Below are 12,778 nucleotides of genomic sequence, written 5' to 3'. Positions count from 1 at the left end.
GTCATGGGATTTCATTTTTGGTTCTGTGAAAAGAGGAGTTCAAAGGACTCATCCGAGTTTGGTATTTAGGGATTTCATGCAGGAGTTTCATGTAAAAATCCCCAAATTTCTACCTGGAGCATGGGGTGTATATCCCATCTTTTTCACAAATCTTTTCCATTGCAGTGTTTTCTTTACTAGTGATTTTTAGTCCCTAGGACCCTAGTAAGTGGCTACATTAGAGTCAAAATGATGAAGAAAGAGATCTTTTCAGAATTGGATTGACTGTCATGCTTCACCTCTGTTCCTTCCCTCTTAGTAGATGCTACACCAAAAAAAAAAAAAAAAATCCCAAATTGGGAATGATCAGTGCACTTTATCCCTTATATTGATTCTGGTCCAGTTGTTTCTATGAACAGCCAGCTCTCCTTTGCCTGTTCTGTCTGTTGTTTGTGTGATTTGTGTCTGCCCTGCAGGCAAGTGTCACTTGTGTCTGAAGCAGAATTCATCATGTTGAGCCTTCTAGAATTTAGAGTTAGCGTGAAAAATTTTATGACAAATCTTATAAGAAATTATTGTTATTTCTAGGTAGACATTGTCAGGAATATCATCTCCCTTCTATATTGATAAAATAGACACTATAACATAATTACAACATAATTATTATATAATAAACACTTAACAGTAAGATACTGAATGTCCATTCCTTATTAAATATCTGTGACTGCCACGTGTCAATAATTTGTTTTAGAAGGTACCATGACACATACAGAAATAGAATGGCTTTTTTGAACTTTAACTTTAGAAAAACCTCAGAAGACAGTTTCTTGAATACGGATACTCAAAGGATTTTATTTTTTTAATTCTGGAGAAGGACCAAGAATTAACATTTTAAACGTGGTATTTTATTTGATAAGTGCACTCTGGACATTTAAACCTTACAGGTACCTGACCAGACGTGTGATTCTTTGGGGGAGGGAGGGAGGAAGAGGCGGTCACTGTCAAGTGTCTTCAAACCTGACTCTGTCTGACTCCACGGTGCTGCCGAACCTCACTGTCTGGACACTTCGCAGTGCGTGAAAGGTGTTGGTGACATACCTGGTGATGCAGAGCTTACAGGGCACAGTCAGCTCCTTCTCTCTGGCTAACACTCTCCTCTTTCTCTCTCCGACTGTCCCCCCGCTGCCGCCTTGCGCTTCCTGCTAGCCATGCCAAGGTCAATGGGCGTGTGTATCTGATAATAAATAGGTGGGTACTTCAACGTTTTCTCTCTTGGCTCCTTTTTAAAAATGGTCTCTGGGGGTGTTAAGCTCTTTATTAGCTTGTAAATGAAACTGACATCATCAGACAGTGAACATGGCCTCCAGGTATGCTATGGATGTCTCTTGCAAACCCAACCATTCGGTGTTTGGACTGAATGGTGCTGCTGAGTGGACTCGAAGGTGGCCGAGGGTCTTCAGCTGGCGCTCGGCATTGGTCACCCTTTGGTAGAATTAGCCCTGGGCTTGCCTGCGAGCCCATCTCCCTCCTGAACACGTAATCGAGAGCTCAGCTCAAGAACCAGCTGCTCCACAAACCACCCATCTCTGCCGAGTCCCTGCTGAGCGTACTGGCCCTTCCTCTGAGTTCCTGGAGCACTTTCTCTTTGCTGCCGCCTCCCAACACTGGCCTTCAGCCCCGTCTGCCTGCCTGTCTTATCTCCCCTGCCCGCCACCTCCGCCCCTCAGGCCCTGGGTCCCTGTACAATCCACTGCAGGGCCAATATCTCACCTACCGTGGGGGCTTAACCACTAGTGGATATGCCTGAATGAAGTGATAATAGGTCCAACAATCTATGGTTAAGAGAAAATTAAAACACCAATTTCTTCAAGTATACATCTACTTAAAAGAGCATCATATAGAAGGATGGTATTTTACTTGACAGATATGACAATATATTTGCCTTCCGCCAAAAAAAAAAAAAAAAGCCAAGTTGGGCAGCATGTCTTAGATGCACATCACCCAGGCGGGGAGATAGCACATGTTCATAACCACAGGTAACAAAGGGTGAGCTCTGACACCTGCCATGTGTAGAGCTATCCTCAAGTACCCAAAAGAGAAGAGTCTTCAGGTCTAATTCACCAAAGCTCTTCTTACTTTATTGAGAGAATTAAAATATCCACTCCCATAACTTCACGTCTTAAGTAATCAAGTCAGTAATTTAGGTAGTAGAAGCATGTATTTTGCAATAAATCCACTTAACAAAACAACTCCTGGAAAGATCTGTAGATTTTCTACTCCACTCTCTTTCCTCTTAAGAGGAATGCTGAGGCTGATAACCAAGTAGCAGACCTGAGGAGGCAGAATGTCTAGAAAGAGGTGTAAAAACTTAGTGCATCTCTGTGGAGATCTCTGTGGAAGAGGAATGAGGCCGGGTGGGCTCCCTTTGGGGCTGGTTTTGGGGGCAACCTGAGAGAGAAATGTCAACCTCAAGTTTTTAGCTGCCAGCTAGAGAAGTAAGCTAGAGACTTGAAGCATAAATCTTGAGCAGCCGTATCAGTCTTATCCCTCAAAAAGAACCACACTATATCTGTCTCTCTCTCCCTCTGTGTTTCTGATAAAGTCTTGACCATGTGCTTTAAGAGGAGGTGGCTGGGGCGCCCAAGAGGCAGGAGTGGTTTGATGGGCTCTGACAACGAATACATTCACCCCTCAATATCCATGGTTTCTGCATCCGTGGATTCAACCAAAAACATTTCTTTAAAAAAATCCAGAAAGTTCCCCAAAGCAAACTTGAATTTGCTGTGTTCAAGTTACTATTTCCATGGCATTCAAATAGTATGAGGTATTACAAGTCATCTAGAGATCATTTAAAATATACAGGAGGATGTGCGTAGGTTACAAGCAAATACTGTAGCAGTTTATACAAGGGACTTGAGCACCTGTAGGTATTGGTGTCCATAGGTGTCCTAGAACCAATGTGCCAAGGATGCTGATGGTACAGAGTTGGCCCCCTGCTTTCCTCTTGAGGAAAAACGTATGCCCATCAACCCTGAACTGACTCAGGAGTTCTCAGGACGACCCATACTCAGTCATCTAAAATAATTAAAAACTTGAAGCATTCCACTGTTAGCTCAATCTTCTTTCCAGTGAACTCTCATTTTTGTCTGAATGCCCACATTTTAAAAGTCAGAGCTGTGCCCTGGGGAGCACTCGACCTAACAAACCCTGTCTCTACACAGTGTGTGCTTCTGAAAGGCTGCACGTGAAGTATGTCCAGTTTTGAAAGGACTTCTCTTGATTAGAATGATAGGGTGAACCTTTTATTGAGTAAATAAGCTTTCTCTCTCCCCAAATTTATTTCTGTATGCTCAGTGCTGTTTAATAAGGAGGGTAATGTGTTTGTAGATGGGACTTCTGATGAAAGAGGGGACATACCTATATCCAACTTCTGGGTCAATCACAATTTAGACTTAACCTTATAAGATGTGAGGTAGGGCTGTGTTAAGGACAGTGGCTGACTGATAAAATTCTGATGGTGTCAAAAATTGTGGGACGTTCCAACTGAATTTGTAAACAGAATGATTTAGAATATTTTAACAGGAGCAATGGTTAGTTCTCCTACATATACACAAACCAGAGCCATTACACCTGATCCTGTGTACATGTGTAACTGAATCACATTGTTATAATTAACACATAGTAGATCAACTCTATTTCAATAAAATTTTTAAAAAATAAAAGACAGAGTAAGGAGCTTTGCCACGTCCCCTTGTTAGTAAGATATCTAGTTTAGGCTGAATCTAAATCTTTTTGATTCCAAAGAGCATGCTTTTAACACTGTTCTGGATTGTCTCAGAAAAATGCTATGAGAAAAGCGAAAGCACAATTAAAGGATTCATACAGTGTCTTTTAAAGTAGAAACTCCAACCGTGCATTGAAAATACTTTCATCCAGAGGCATTTTATGAACACAGATTTTCTCAGGTGAATTATCTAGCTTAGGAAAATAAGCAAGTACATACAAGTGGAAAATAATGTTGTGGAAATCTGGCTATAATGTGGATTATCAAAGCCAAACTGAAAGGTGAATTTTTTTTGGATCATGCGATTTAATTAATTTATTTATATTTTGAAACATAGTTGTTTTACAATATTGTGTTACTTTCTGCTGTGCAACAGCGTGAGTCAGCTATGTGTACACATATATCCAATAAGAGAAGAAAAGAAAAAGAAAATAAGCAAGTACATGTCAGCACACTTTCTTCCACCGACCTCAGAACATTCTTTGTTCACTAAATTAGCAATTTGTTTCTGACATTCTGTGATCTACCTGCTTGACATCGCTAAAAGGAATTGCTTTTGAGGGAGAACCTCTCTGAAAGTCCAAGAGCAATGCAGAACCTTGACCACAGTTCTCCAATATCACAGGCGTTTTAAATAAAAATCCAACAAGTTGCATGTGAGCTTAGATTTTTATCTAGCCAAACTTCTTCATTTTGTAAAAAAAAAAAAAAAAAGTAAAATTCTAGAGACATGAAATTGACTCAGAGCCAATAACAGATATTACAGATACAATATTACAGATAAAACTCAGAGTATTACAGATACGATAACATTGTTAAGTGTCTGTCTTGTGACAGTCAGGCTGAAATGAATAAATTATTGCAAATGAGGAGGACTACCTGCATTATCTGTAATAGGCCTTTTCCTATTGTCTACTTTATTGCCCACAAACGTTCCTTCAAACATTCATTTGAATATGAATAAAAAGATATACTCTTTAAAAATTGAGGAACAAGATCATACTCAGTACTATTCGCTGTGAGCTAAGCTGGACCCCCAAGAGTCGCTGAGCTCCCTAAGGCTGCAGCCCCCTCAGCCAGGCTGCTGCACTCTTCCCAAGAGATCTGTTCACCTGGTGCCCCAGGGTGGGGTGTGATGTAGGCTTCTTACCCCCAGAAGCATTTGCATCCACTGCATATGCTTCAGATGGCTACAGGATGAGATTGGTCCATGCAAAGGTTGACTGACATTACACATTATTTAAGAATTTAAAAAGGTATATATCCCTCCTTAAACTGTGAATGACTTGATTCCTAGGGGATGGTTTGCTGTGTTTCTAAGAAAGCATGACCTGACTTGCCTCAGCAGTCTCTGCGTCCTGCCCTTCACCACTGCAGTGCCGTCCACTCTCAGATTAGCTGCCCGGCTCAGGGCTCCCAGCCAAAGCACGCTGTGGCCGCCATCCTGGAATGCACGTGGCGTTAGGGCCCCTGCACCTGGCGTACAGGAATGCGATAGTAGATGACTGTAGCATGATGTGTGATCTCTGACTCTCCTTATAACTCTTCTGTTCTCATCTCCTTTTTTTTTTTCCTTTCTATTTCCATTACTTTGAGCAGCATCAAGAAAAAATTACCAATCCACCACAATGAGTAAGTCCCCCCGTGAAGCCATGAAATGCTTGCTCTACACGATGCCATTTCATGCTTCTCCATCCTAAACTCTGACTATTTTCTCCTGTGGGAAAAAATGTCAAGTTTAGGTGTTGATAGCTTTCATGACTGACTCATCACTAGAACCTGAATTGGAAGAGCTCACCAAACCTGAGTTTACAGTTCATTTTTTAGAAAGAGCTTTAAAAAATAAAAAGTGACTGGACACTAACAAGCCCACATGCCAGGCTACGTAGAGACTTCCATTTTGTTCATCCTCCTCCACGTGCCCCTCACTCTCAGCTCCTGACGCCCTTCCCTCCCTGACTTGGCTGCTCTCTGCCGACAGGCTGGCCCACCCCGAGGGAAGCCTTCCGGACCTCGCCATGATGAAGCTGACCGCCAGCCTGGAGGTGGCGGAGGTCAAGCAGCTGGCTGGGCCTGTGGAGGAGACGCCGGGGGGGTGCCCTGCAAAAGCCAAGAAGGGTGAGCCTGGCAGGGACAGCGAGGACGAGGATGAGGACGAGGACGAGGAGGACGAAGAGGAGGAGGAGACGTCAGGTAAGCCGCCTGCCCAGGAGCCGCTCGGATGCTGGCTCACACGTGGAGGAAACAAACCGCTGTCTTGCTCCAAGGGAATCAAATATATACTCAATATATAAATATATAATAAGATATATACTCAATATATGCTCAAGTATATATTTGACCCTGGCAGTGAGCTAGAAACTGTGGGACCAAGCCTTACAGGCCAGGCTTCCACTCACAGCTATGCACATGCCCTGCCTTGCAGATCAGAGGGACAAGGGACCCATCAATACAGGCCAGGTCTCCGCTCACAGTCATATGTCCTGCCTTGCAGATCTGAGGAACAAGTGGCACTTGGTGATCGACCGCCTCACGGTGCTGCTCCTGCGGTTCCTGGAGGGCTTCCACCAGCTGCAGACATTCTTATGGTGGATCCTGGAGCTGCACATCGTCAAGATCGTGTCCTCCTACATCATCTGGGTGTCTGTGAAGGAGGCAAGTGACGCTGTTCTGTCTTCAGGCCAGACCCAGCCAGGCATCTGCTCCAGCTGGAGCCTCAGGCCGCTCGGACTTAAGGTCCCCACGCTGAGCGCGGGTGGGGCAGAGATGGACGCTGACTCACGGGCATTGCTGTGTGCCGCGTGTCCACCCAGAGTGGGTATGCCTGAATTCCGCACAGCTTGAGGGCAGTGCTCAGGCGTGTTCTCTCCCAGGAGAGGTTCCTGAAGCTCCAGGTTGGGCTGAGGACCCCATGGGTGTTCTCCCAAAAGCCTGTTCACCTCTGTAGTTTCCCGCTGCGACGTTACTTAACATCACCTGCTTGCACACCTTTCTGTGTACAAGATGTATATCTTAACACCCACAGCCATTTCTTGTGCATACGAGGGTCTCAGCCAGCCTTTGCTCAGCTCAGAGGAACTGAATCAGTCAAGTTGCCTAAAAACATCTAGGTTTTTAGATGTTGTACCATGTGACATACTTTTGTCCCCATTTCCAATTTTGTGTTTTCAGGTGTCTCTGTTCAACTACGTGTTTCTGATTTCCTGGGCTTTCGCTCTGCCGTACGCCAAGCTCCGCCGTCTGGCCTCCAGCATCTGCACCGTCTGGACGTGTGTGATCATTGTCTGTAAGATGCTGTACCAGCTGCAGACCATCAAGCCTGAGAACTTCTCTGTGAACTGTTCATTGGTGAGCCTCAGAGACGGAGGGTCTCCTTGCCTGGCCTTTAGGGAAGGGAGGCAGACCTTGGTGGACCCACGTCCCCTAGCCCTCGCCGTCAGGCCCCTGTCGGCTCAGTGAGTTGGAGGTGTCCTGGCCCTGTCTCTCCTGATGCTGACTCCCCCTAAAGTGGGTCCTCCCTCCCCATCCCCGTGTCCCTTGGCTCAAAACTGAGGGAGACTAGTCTGAACTCTCCTGACTGCGGGGCCGCCTCTTACTCCTTTCTCTTTTCTTTTCAGCCAAATGAAAACCAGACGAACATCCCCCTGCACCAGCTGAACAAGTCTCTGCTCTACAGTGCACCCATCGACCCCACAGAATGGGTGGGCCTCAGGAAGTCGTCTCCTCTGCTTGTCTACCTGAGGGTAAGACTTCCTCATCCTTAGCGTTGCCTCTGCCAAGTTCATGTCTGCAGCCCTTTCCCTGGAGACCGCTCACCTCACCTTGGAGAGCAGCCTCGTCCTCCTATGTGGGATTTGCAGTCACCTCCAAAACACACGACTGAGTATTAAAATCAGTATTGAATTGTGCTGAAAAGAAATCAGCTAAGTAATTTGAGATTCGTTGAATAGAGTATGACAAATATATTCACTGGAATGTTACGAAACCACTCAAAGACTGAGGCAGATTGATAATATTATCAGACACTGAAAGATATCCAAAATATATTGTAATGTTGAAAAAAAAAAGCAAACTTCAAAACAGGATACATAGATTGATGTCTTGTAGGCACAAAGAAAAAATATTGAGTAAATTATACCAAATGGTCATAGAGTAATTATTTCTGAGAAGTAAGTGTAGCATGACAAGAAATGCTTGCTGTCTAAATTCTACAGATTTTAATCAGTGGCATCTATTATGCTTAGAAGTAGCCACATATAAACAGCAAGTCTTTGAAAAATGAATTCTGATTGCAGATAGTTGTAACAAACATAAGGAAAGCAATATAGTTCAGATTATTCACATGTTTCCATGATGGATAGTTTGAGCATTTTACTTTGATGGATTATGCTGATGATGTAATTAAAACCTTTGTACTCAACTCCTGGAATCTGAAAGCATGCTAAGCATCTCCTCTCTCTCTTGGTGTAGCTTCCTGGTGTTTTGCTCATATGACCGATATTGTTTGTAACATACAAATGATGTCTACCATTAAGAGCTGTTACAAGGATAAAACCAACTCATATTTGAAAGGGATGATTAGAATAGTGTCTGACCCATAAATGTTACCTATTTTGTATTATTATTTTGTAGTATGATTAGCATATTTTTTACTCTACCAGCTTTCAGAGGTATTGTGTTCAAAACTTGCTAAGTTGAGCCCCAGTTTGCAGCTCAGTCTGTTTCCCGGGGTCCCTGTAGGATACTGTATAAGGGTTTCTCACATTTAGTTTCAAAGAAGGCTAGGCAACCCTTCCAAGTAACTGGACCCAGCTGTCTGGTTCGGTGGTACTTTTTCTGGATCTGGCATAACCATCGCCAGTCACTGGTCTAGAGGTTCTAAATCCTGTTATCATGAAAATTAGCCTGATTTGCAAACTGGAGATGACTCCACCCTTGTTACCACAATACAGGGAAAATGAGCATTAAAGTCAAGACTGTTTCATGGATGTGGGATCTGATCACACACTGTCCCTTTAGACACCCACAGTGAAATGAGATGGCTTTTTGAGAGAGACTGTAGATGACCACGTGGCATCACATGTATTTTCCTTGTTTTCTAGAACAACCTGCTGATGCTGGCCATTCTGGCCTTTGAGGTCACCATCTACCGCCATCAGGAGTACTACCGAGGTCGGAACAACCTCTCAACCCCCGTGTCTAAAACCATCTTCCACAACATCACAAGACTCCAGCTGGATGATGGACTTGTTAACTGTGCCAAGTATTTCATCAATTACTTCTTCTACAAGTTTGGTCTGGAGGTGAGTTTCCTTGCTGACCTGTTCTCTTTTTTCTGAAAACGCCAGCAGCTGCTTTCAGCCAGGTGGCCACTAGGGCTTTGTGGCACGTCTCCACACCCTGATTTCTGTCTCCTTGGGATCCGGGGGTCTGGGGGGAACTTCCATGGCAGGGTTCCTGGCCTGGTGGAGAGTCTCCGGGACTCAGTGACTGTCCCCTGCCCTGCAGCCATGGACATGGCTTCTCAGGACGCCCGGTCTTACAGATGTCTGGGTGCCTTCCGAATGTATGACCTCAGCCAGAGCACACTGTTTTGACCTGATTAATGTGGCATGCCTGCCCGCAGTACTTGGAATAGTGATTCCTATTGACGGCCACCTGGTCAGTCTTCTGTCTTCATGATGAAAACACACTGCAGAGGCAGAGCAGGTGAAGAACTCACCCAGGGTCTGGCCCCAGGAACGCAGGTCTCCACCACCCCAGGGGCTGCCTGCCGATGCCACTCCCCTTCCCTGTAAAGCCGACTTTCTGCCTCTTTCATCCTCACGCAGACCTGTTTCCTCATGTCAGTTAATGTGATCGGCCAGCGCATGGACTTCTACGCCATGATTCACGCCTGCTGGCTGATTGCTGTCCTGTACCGGCGCAGGAGGAAGGCCATCGCTGAGATCTGGCCCAAGTACTGCTGCTTCCTGGCTTGCATCATCACCTTCCAGTATTTCATCTGCATCGGCATCCCCCCTGCCCCCTGCCGAGGTGAGTCCCCCACCCCACTGTCGCCGGGAGCGGGGAACTCAATTGCATGAGGGGCTCCCTGACCAGCTCCTCCCACTCCACACCCCGCAGACTACCCCTGGAGATTCAAGGGTGCCAGCTTCAATGACAACATCGTCAAGTGGCTGTACTTCCCTGACTTCATCGTTCGACCCAACCCCGTGTTCCTTGTGTGTAAGTGGGGCACTGGGGTCCCGCCTGCTCATCTTTCCCCTGGTGGTGCTTTCCTGCCCCTCCACCGCACCCCAGCACGTACAGTCCTGGCTTCCACGCGTCAGCATCACCAGCCACTAGCGGCTCCTGCTGGCCCTGTTTTGTCTGCAGAGTTAATACCATGTTAGCATTCCAAACACTTTTTTCATTTTAGTAATTTTATCTCCTGCCACACACCCCCACTATCAAGCCCCACACACCTGTATGCACCCACCTTCTAGGAGAGAGGCTGCGGGGGGCGGGCCTGGTCCTGGGGAAAGCGGTTGCTGCTTGCTGCCACCACAGACATAGACCTACAGACTGGACAGGGTAGCTGGAAGGACGAGGCCAGACCACAGATGCTTCTGTTCCGCCAGACGATTTCATGCTACTCCTGTGTGCCTCGCTGCAACGGCAGATCTTTGAGGATGAGAATAAGGCCGCCGTGCGGATCGTGGCAGGCGACAACGTGGAGATCTGCATGAACCTGGATGCAGCCTCATTCAGCCAGCACAACCCCGTGCCCGACTTCATCCACTGCAGGTAACGCGGCCGCCCACGGGCAGCCCCTGGGAAGGCGCGACCCCCAAGCCCGTGCCTCCAGCTCCCCTGCCTTTCCTGGGCGCTGGCCCACTGATTACACCATGAAGCCAAGAATCCCGGGGCCAGATAGCTTGGTGGTCTGGAGGCCAAACCTCCTTGTTATCCTCCGTCCTCCATGGACATGCCCAGAGCAGTTCTGGGGAGCAGATGCCCCTGAACCCCAGGATAGCAAGGGCCTCAAGAGCTCCCAGGGGCCCCGGAGGTCCTCCCTGGGGCATGTTGGCTGGTGTTTCCATGTTGTTCCCAGAGGCTTAGTTTTATGATTTCTGAACCCAAAGCAGGTCAGGCTGAGGAGTGAGGGATGGGGCTCCTGCAGGGGGATTCGCAGCTGCAGGCAAGGAAGGGAAATGGATGGAAAGCATACAATGCACAAACACGTGTGCATGAGCACACACACACTCACACTCAAACATGCCAGCAGTCTAGTTCCACCGACTTTAAGTCACACACGTTGGGAGGACTGTGGGCACTCAGATCCCATACCAGGACCAAATCACTGACATTACCTTTGTGACCGTGGGATGCTGAGAAACACCCACATCTTATGCACTCTCCAGTGTGTATGACATCAAGGATGAGCGAAACATAGTTTAGAGAAAAATCATGGAACTATTCAGAAGTGTTGAATATTTTAGTCTAAGAAGAGTACAGTCCAAAAGTCCACTTCTGTGACAGTGTTCTTCTCAGTTCAGTTCAGTCACTTAGTCATGTCTGACTCTTTGTAACCCCGTGGACCTCAGCACGCCAGGCTTCCCTGTCCATCACCAACTTCACTACCCCGTCCATCACCAGTGTTCTTCTAGGGACCACTTATTCCCTAACTATGCTGAAAACAGTATAGCATATATTTCATCAGAGATGACTTAAGAGCTCCAACAAAATAACAGCTCAATTATCAAGTATCTGATGCACAACTGGTGCTTCTGTGCATCTCCCCAAACTTGGGAAGAGAAACAGCCAAAGCAAAGCCTCCAAAGCCGAGAGTCTCTGAGCAAAGGAATCCAGACAGGACATGGCTTGTAGGCACGATGTCTGTCAGCTGATACCCAGCTAGGGAAGCTCCCGGAGCTCCATCACTGGGGGAGGAGGGGGCCCAAGCATCTGCCTGTCTGCAGAGTGAGGAGTGGTCCCACAGATGGGACCTTGGGTCGGCCCAGGGAAGTGCAGAGAGAGTGCTGACAGAGCCTGCAAGCTCCACGTGGGTGTGTAAAAAAGTGAAAGCGGTAGTGGCTCAGTCATGCCTGACTCTTCAAGTACTAGGCAGAAAACGTTGCTGCTTGTGGGAATTTTGGCCCCAGTTTGATGATAATAAAAGTGCACACGGTGTTTTCACAAAGTACCGCTCCGTCCATCACTAACTGGGTGAGGATTGCCCACGGACCAGCCAGCGATCAGAGCGCCCCGTCTGGCCTGTGCCTCCAGGCCAAGTCAGGAGGAGGATGTGTGAACGCATTCCTTTCCTCGACTAGAACCTCCCGACTTGGTCTGGCTGCAGTCTATGTTGTCTCTTGGTTTCATTGTCCAGGTCGTACCTGGACATGTCCAAGGTGGTCATCTTCAGCTACCTCTTCTGGTTCGTGCTCACCATCATCTTCATCACTGGGACGACCCGTATCAGCATCTTTTGCATGGGCTACCTGGTGGCCTGCTTCTACTTCCTGCTCTTTGGGGGCGACTTGCTGCTGAAACCCATCAAGAGCATCCTGCGCTACTGGGATTGGCTGATCGCTTACAACGTCTTCGTGATCACAATGAAAAACATACTGTCTGTAAGTGGCTCGTGCCGTGTAACACATTTGCAGTCCCAGCCTCAGAGCAAATGACCCATTCAGTGGTTACTGAAAGCCCTCAGCCCCTCATGCTGCTCTCTTAACTGCCTCAAATAGGATCCTGGCAAACTCAGAATTGGAATGACCATTTATTACTCCTTGTTTTGCCGTTTTAAGCAGAATCCTTTTTGCTCACGTCCACCCTCTCAAGGACAAAAGGATATGTATTTGTAGGGGGAAAAAAACTCTAAAATGTATTTTCTCATTTAAAATCTATCCCTTCTGAGGAACAATTGGATATCACTCCAGGACAGGCTGCACATGGCCCTTTATGAGTTGAAACAGTCATGTGATGTCTTCACAAATTATATCATGTTGGCTGAAACTGACTCTTTTA

The 12,778-nt window shown here is 46.7% G+C and overlaps 1 protein-coding gene across 6 annotated transcripts in view; it reads left to right on the top strand.

Moving 5' to 3' along the window:
• Positions 1 to 12,778, top strand: part of PIEZO2 (piezo type mechanosensitive ion channel component 2) — a 240,735-nt gene that overhangs the window by 178,757 nt on the left and 49,200 nt on the right. For 4 of the 6 annotated variants that reach the window (XR_006265021.1, XM_043444481.1, XM_043444482.1 and 1 more), the window contains exons 18-27: positions 1,186 to 1,227; positions 5,745 to 5,956; positions 6,258 to 6,418; positions 6,935 to 7,111; positions 7,381 to 7,506; positions 8,866 to 9,066; positions 9,595 to 9,799; positions 9,890 to 9,991; positions 10,387 to 10,552; positions 12,138 to 12,381. Coding sequence is in view for 5 of the 6 variants with exons in the window: in XM_043444481.1 (XP_043300416.1) it covers positions 1,186 to 1,227; positions 5,745 to 5,956; positions 6,258 to 6,418; positions 6,935 to 7,111; positions 7,381 to 7,506; positions 8,866 to 9,066; positions 9,595 to 9,799; positions 9,890 to 9,991; positions 10,387 to 10,552; positions 12,138 to 12,381 (1,636 nt within the window). In the remaining variant the exon portion in view is untranslated. The remainder of the gene's footprint in view (positions 1 to 1,185; positions 1,228 to 5,744; positions 5,957 to 6,257; positions 6,419 to 6,934; positions 7,112 to 7,380; positions 7,507 to 8,865; positions 9,067 to 9,594; positions 9,800 to 9,889; positions 9,992 to 10,386; positions 10,553 to 12,137; positions 12,382 to 12,778) is intronic. The other 2 variants (XM_043444480.1, XM_043444483.1) reach the window with 1 other exon arrangement.

Source organism: Cervus canadensis, chromosome 23 (genome assembly GCF_019320065.1).
Source record: "Cervus canadensis isolate Bull #8, Minnesota chromosome 23, ASM1932006v1, whole genome shotgun sequence".
Classification (NCBI taxonomy): Eukaryota; Metazoa; Chordata; class Mammalia; order Artiodactyla; family Cervidae; genus Cervus; species Cervus canadensis.
The sequence above is the reverse complement of the archived record's forward strand: the minus strand, read 5'-3'. Positions and strand labels throughout refer to the sequence as shown.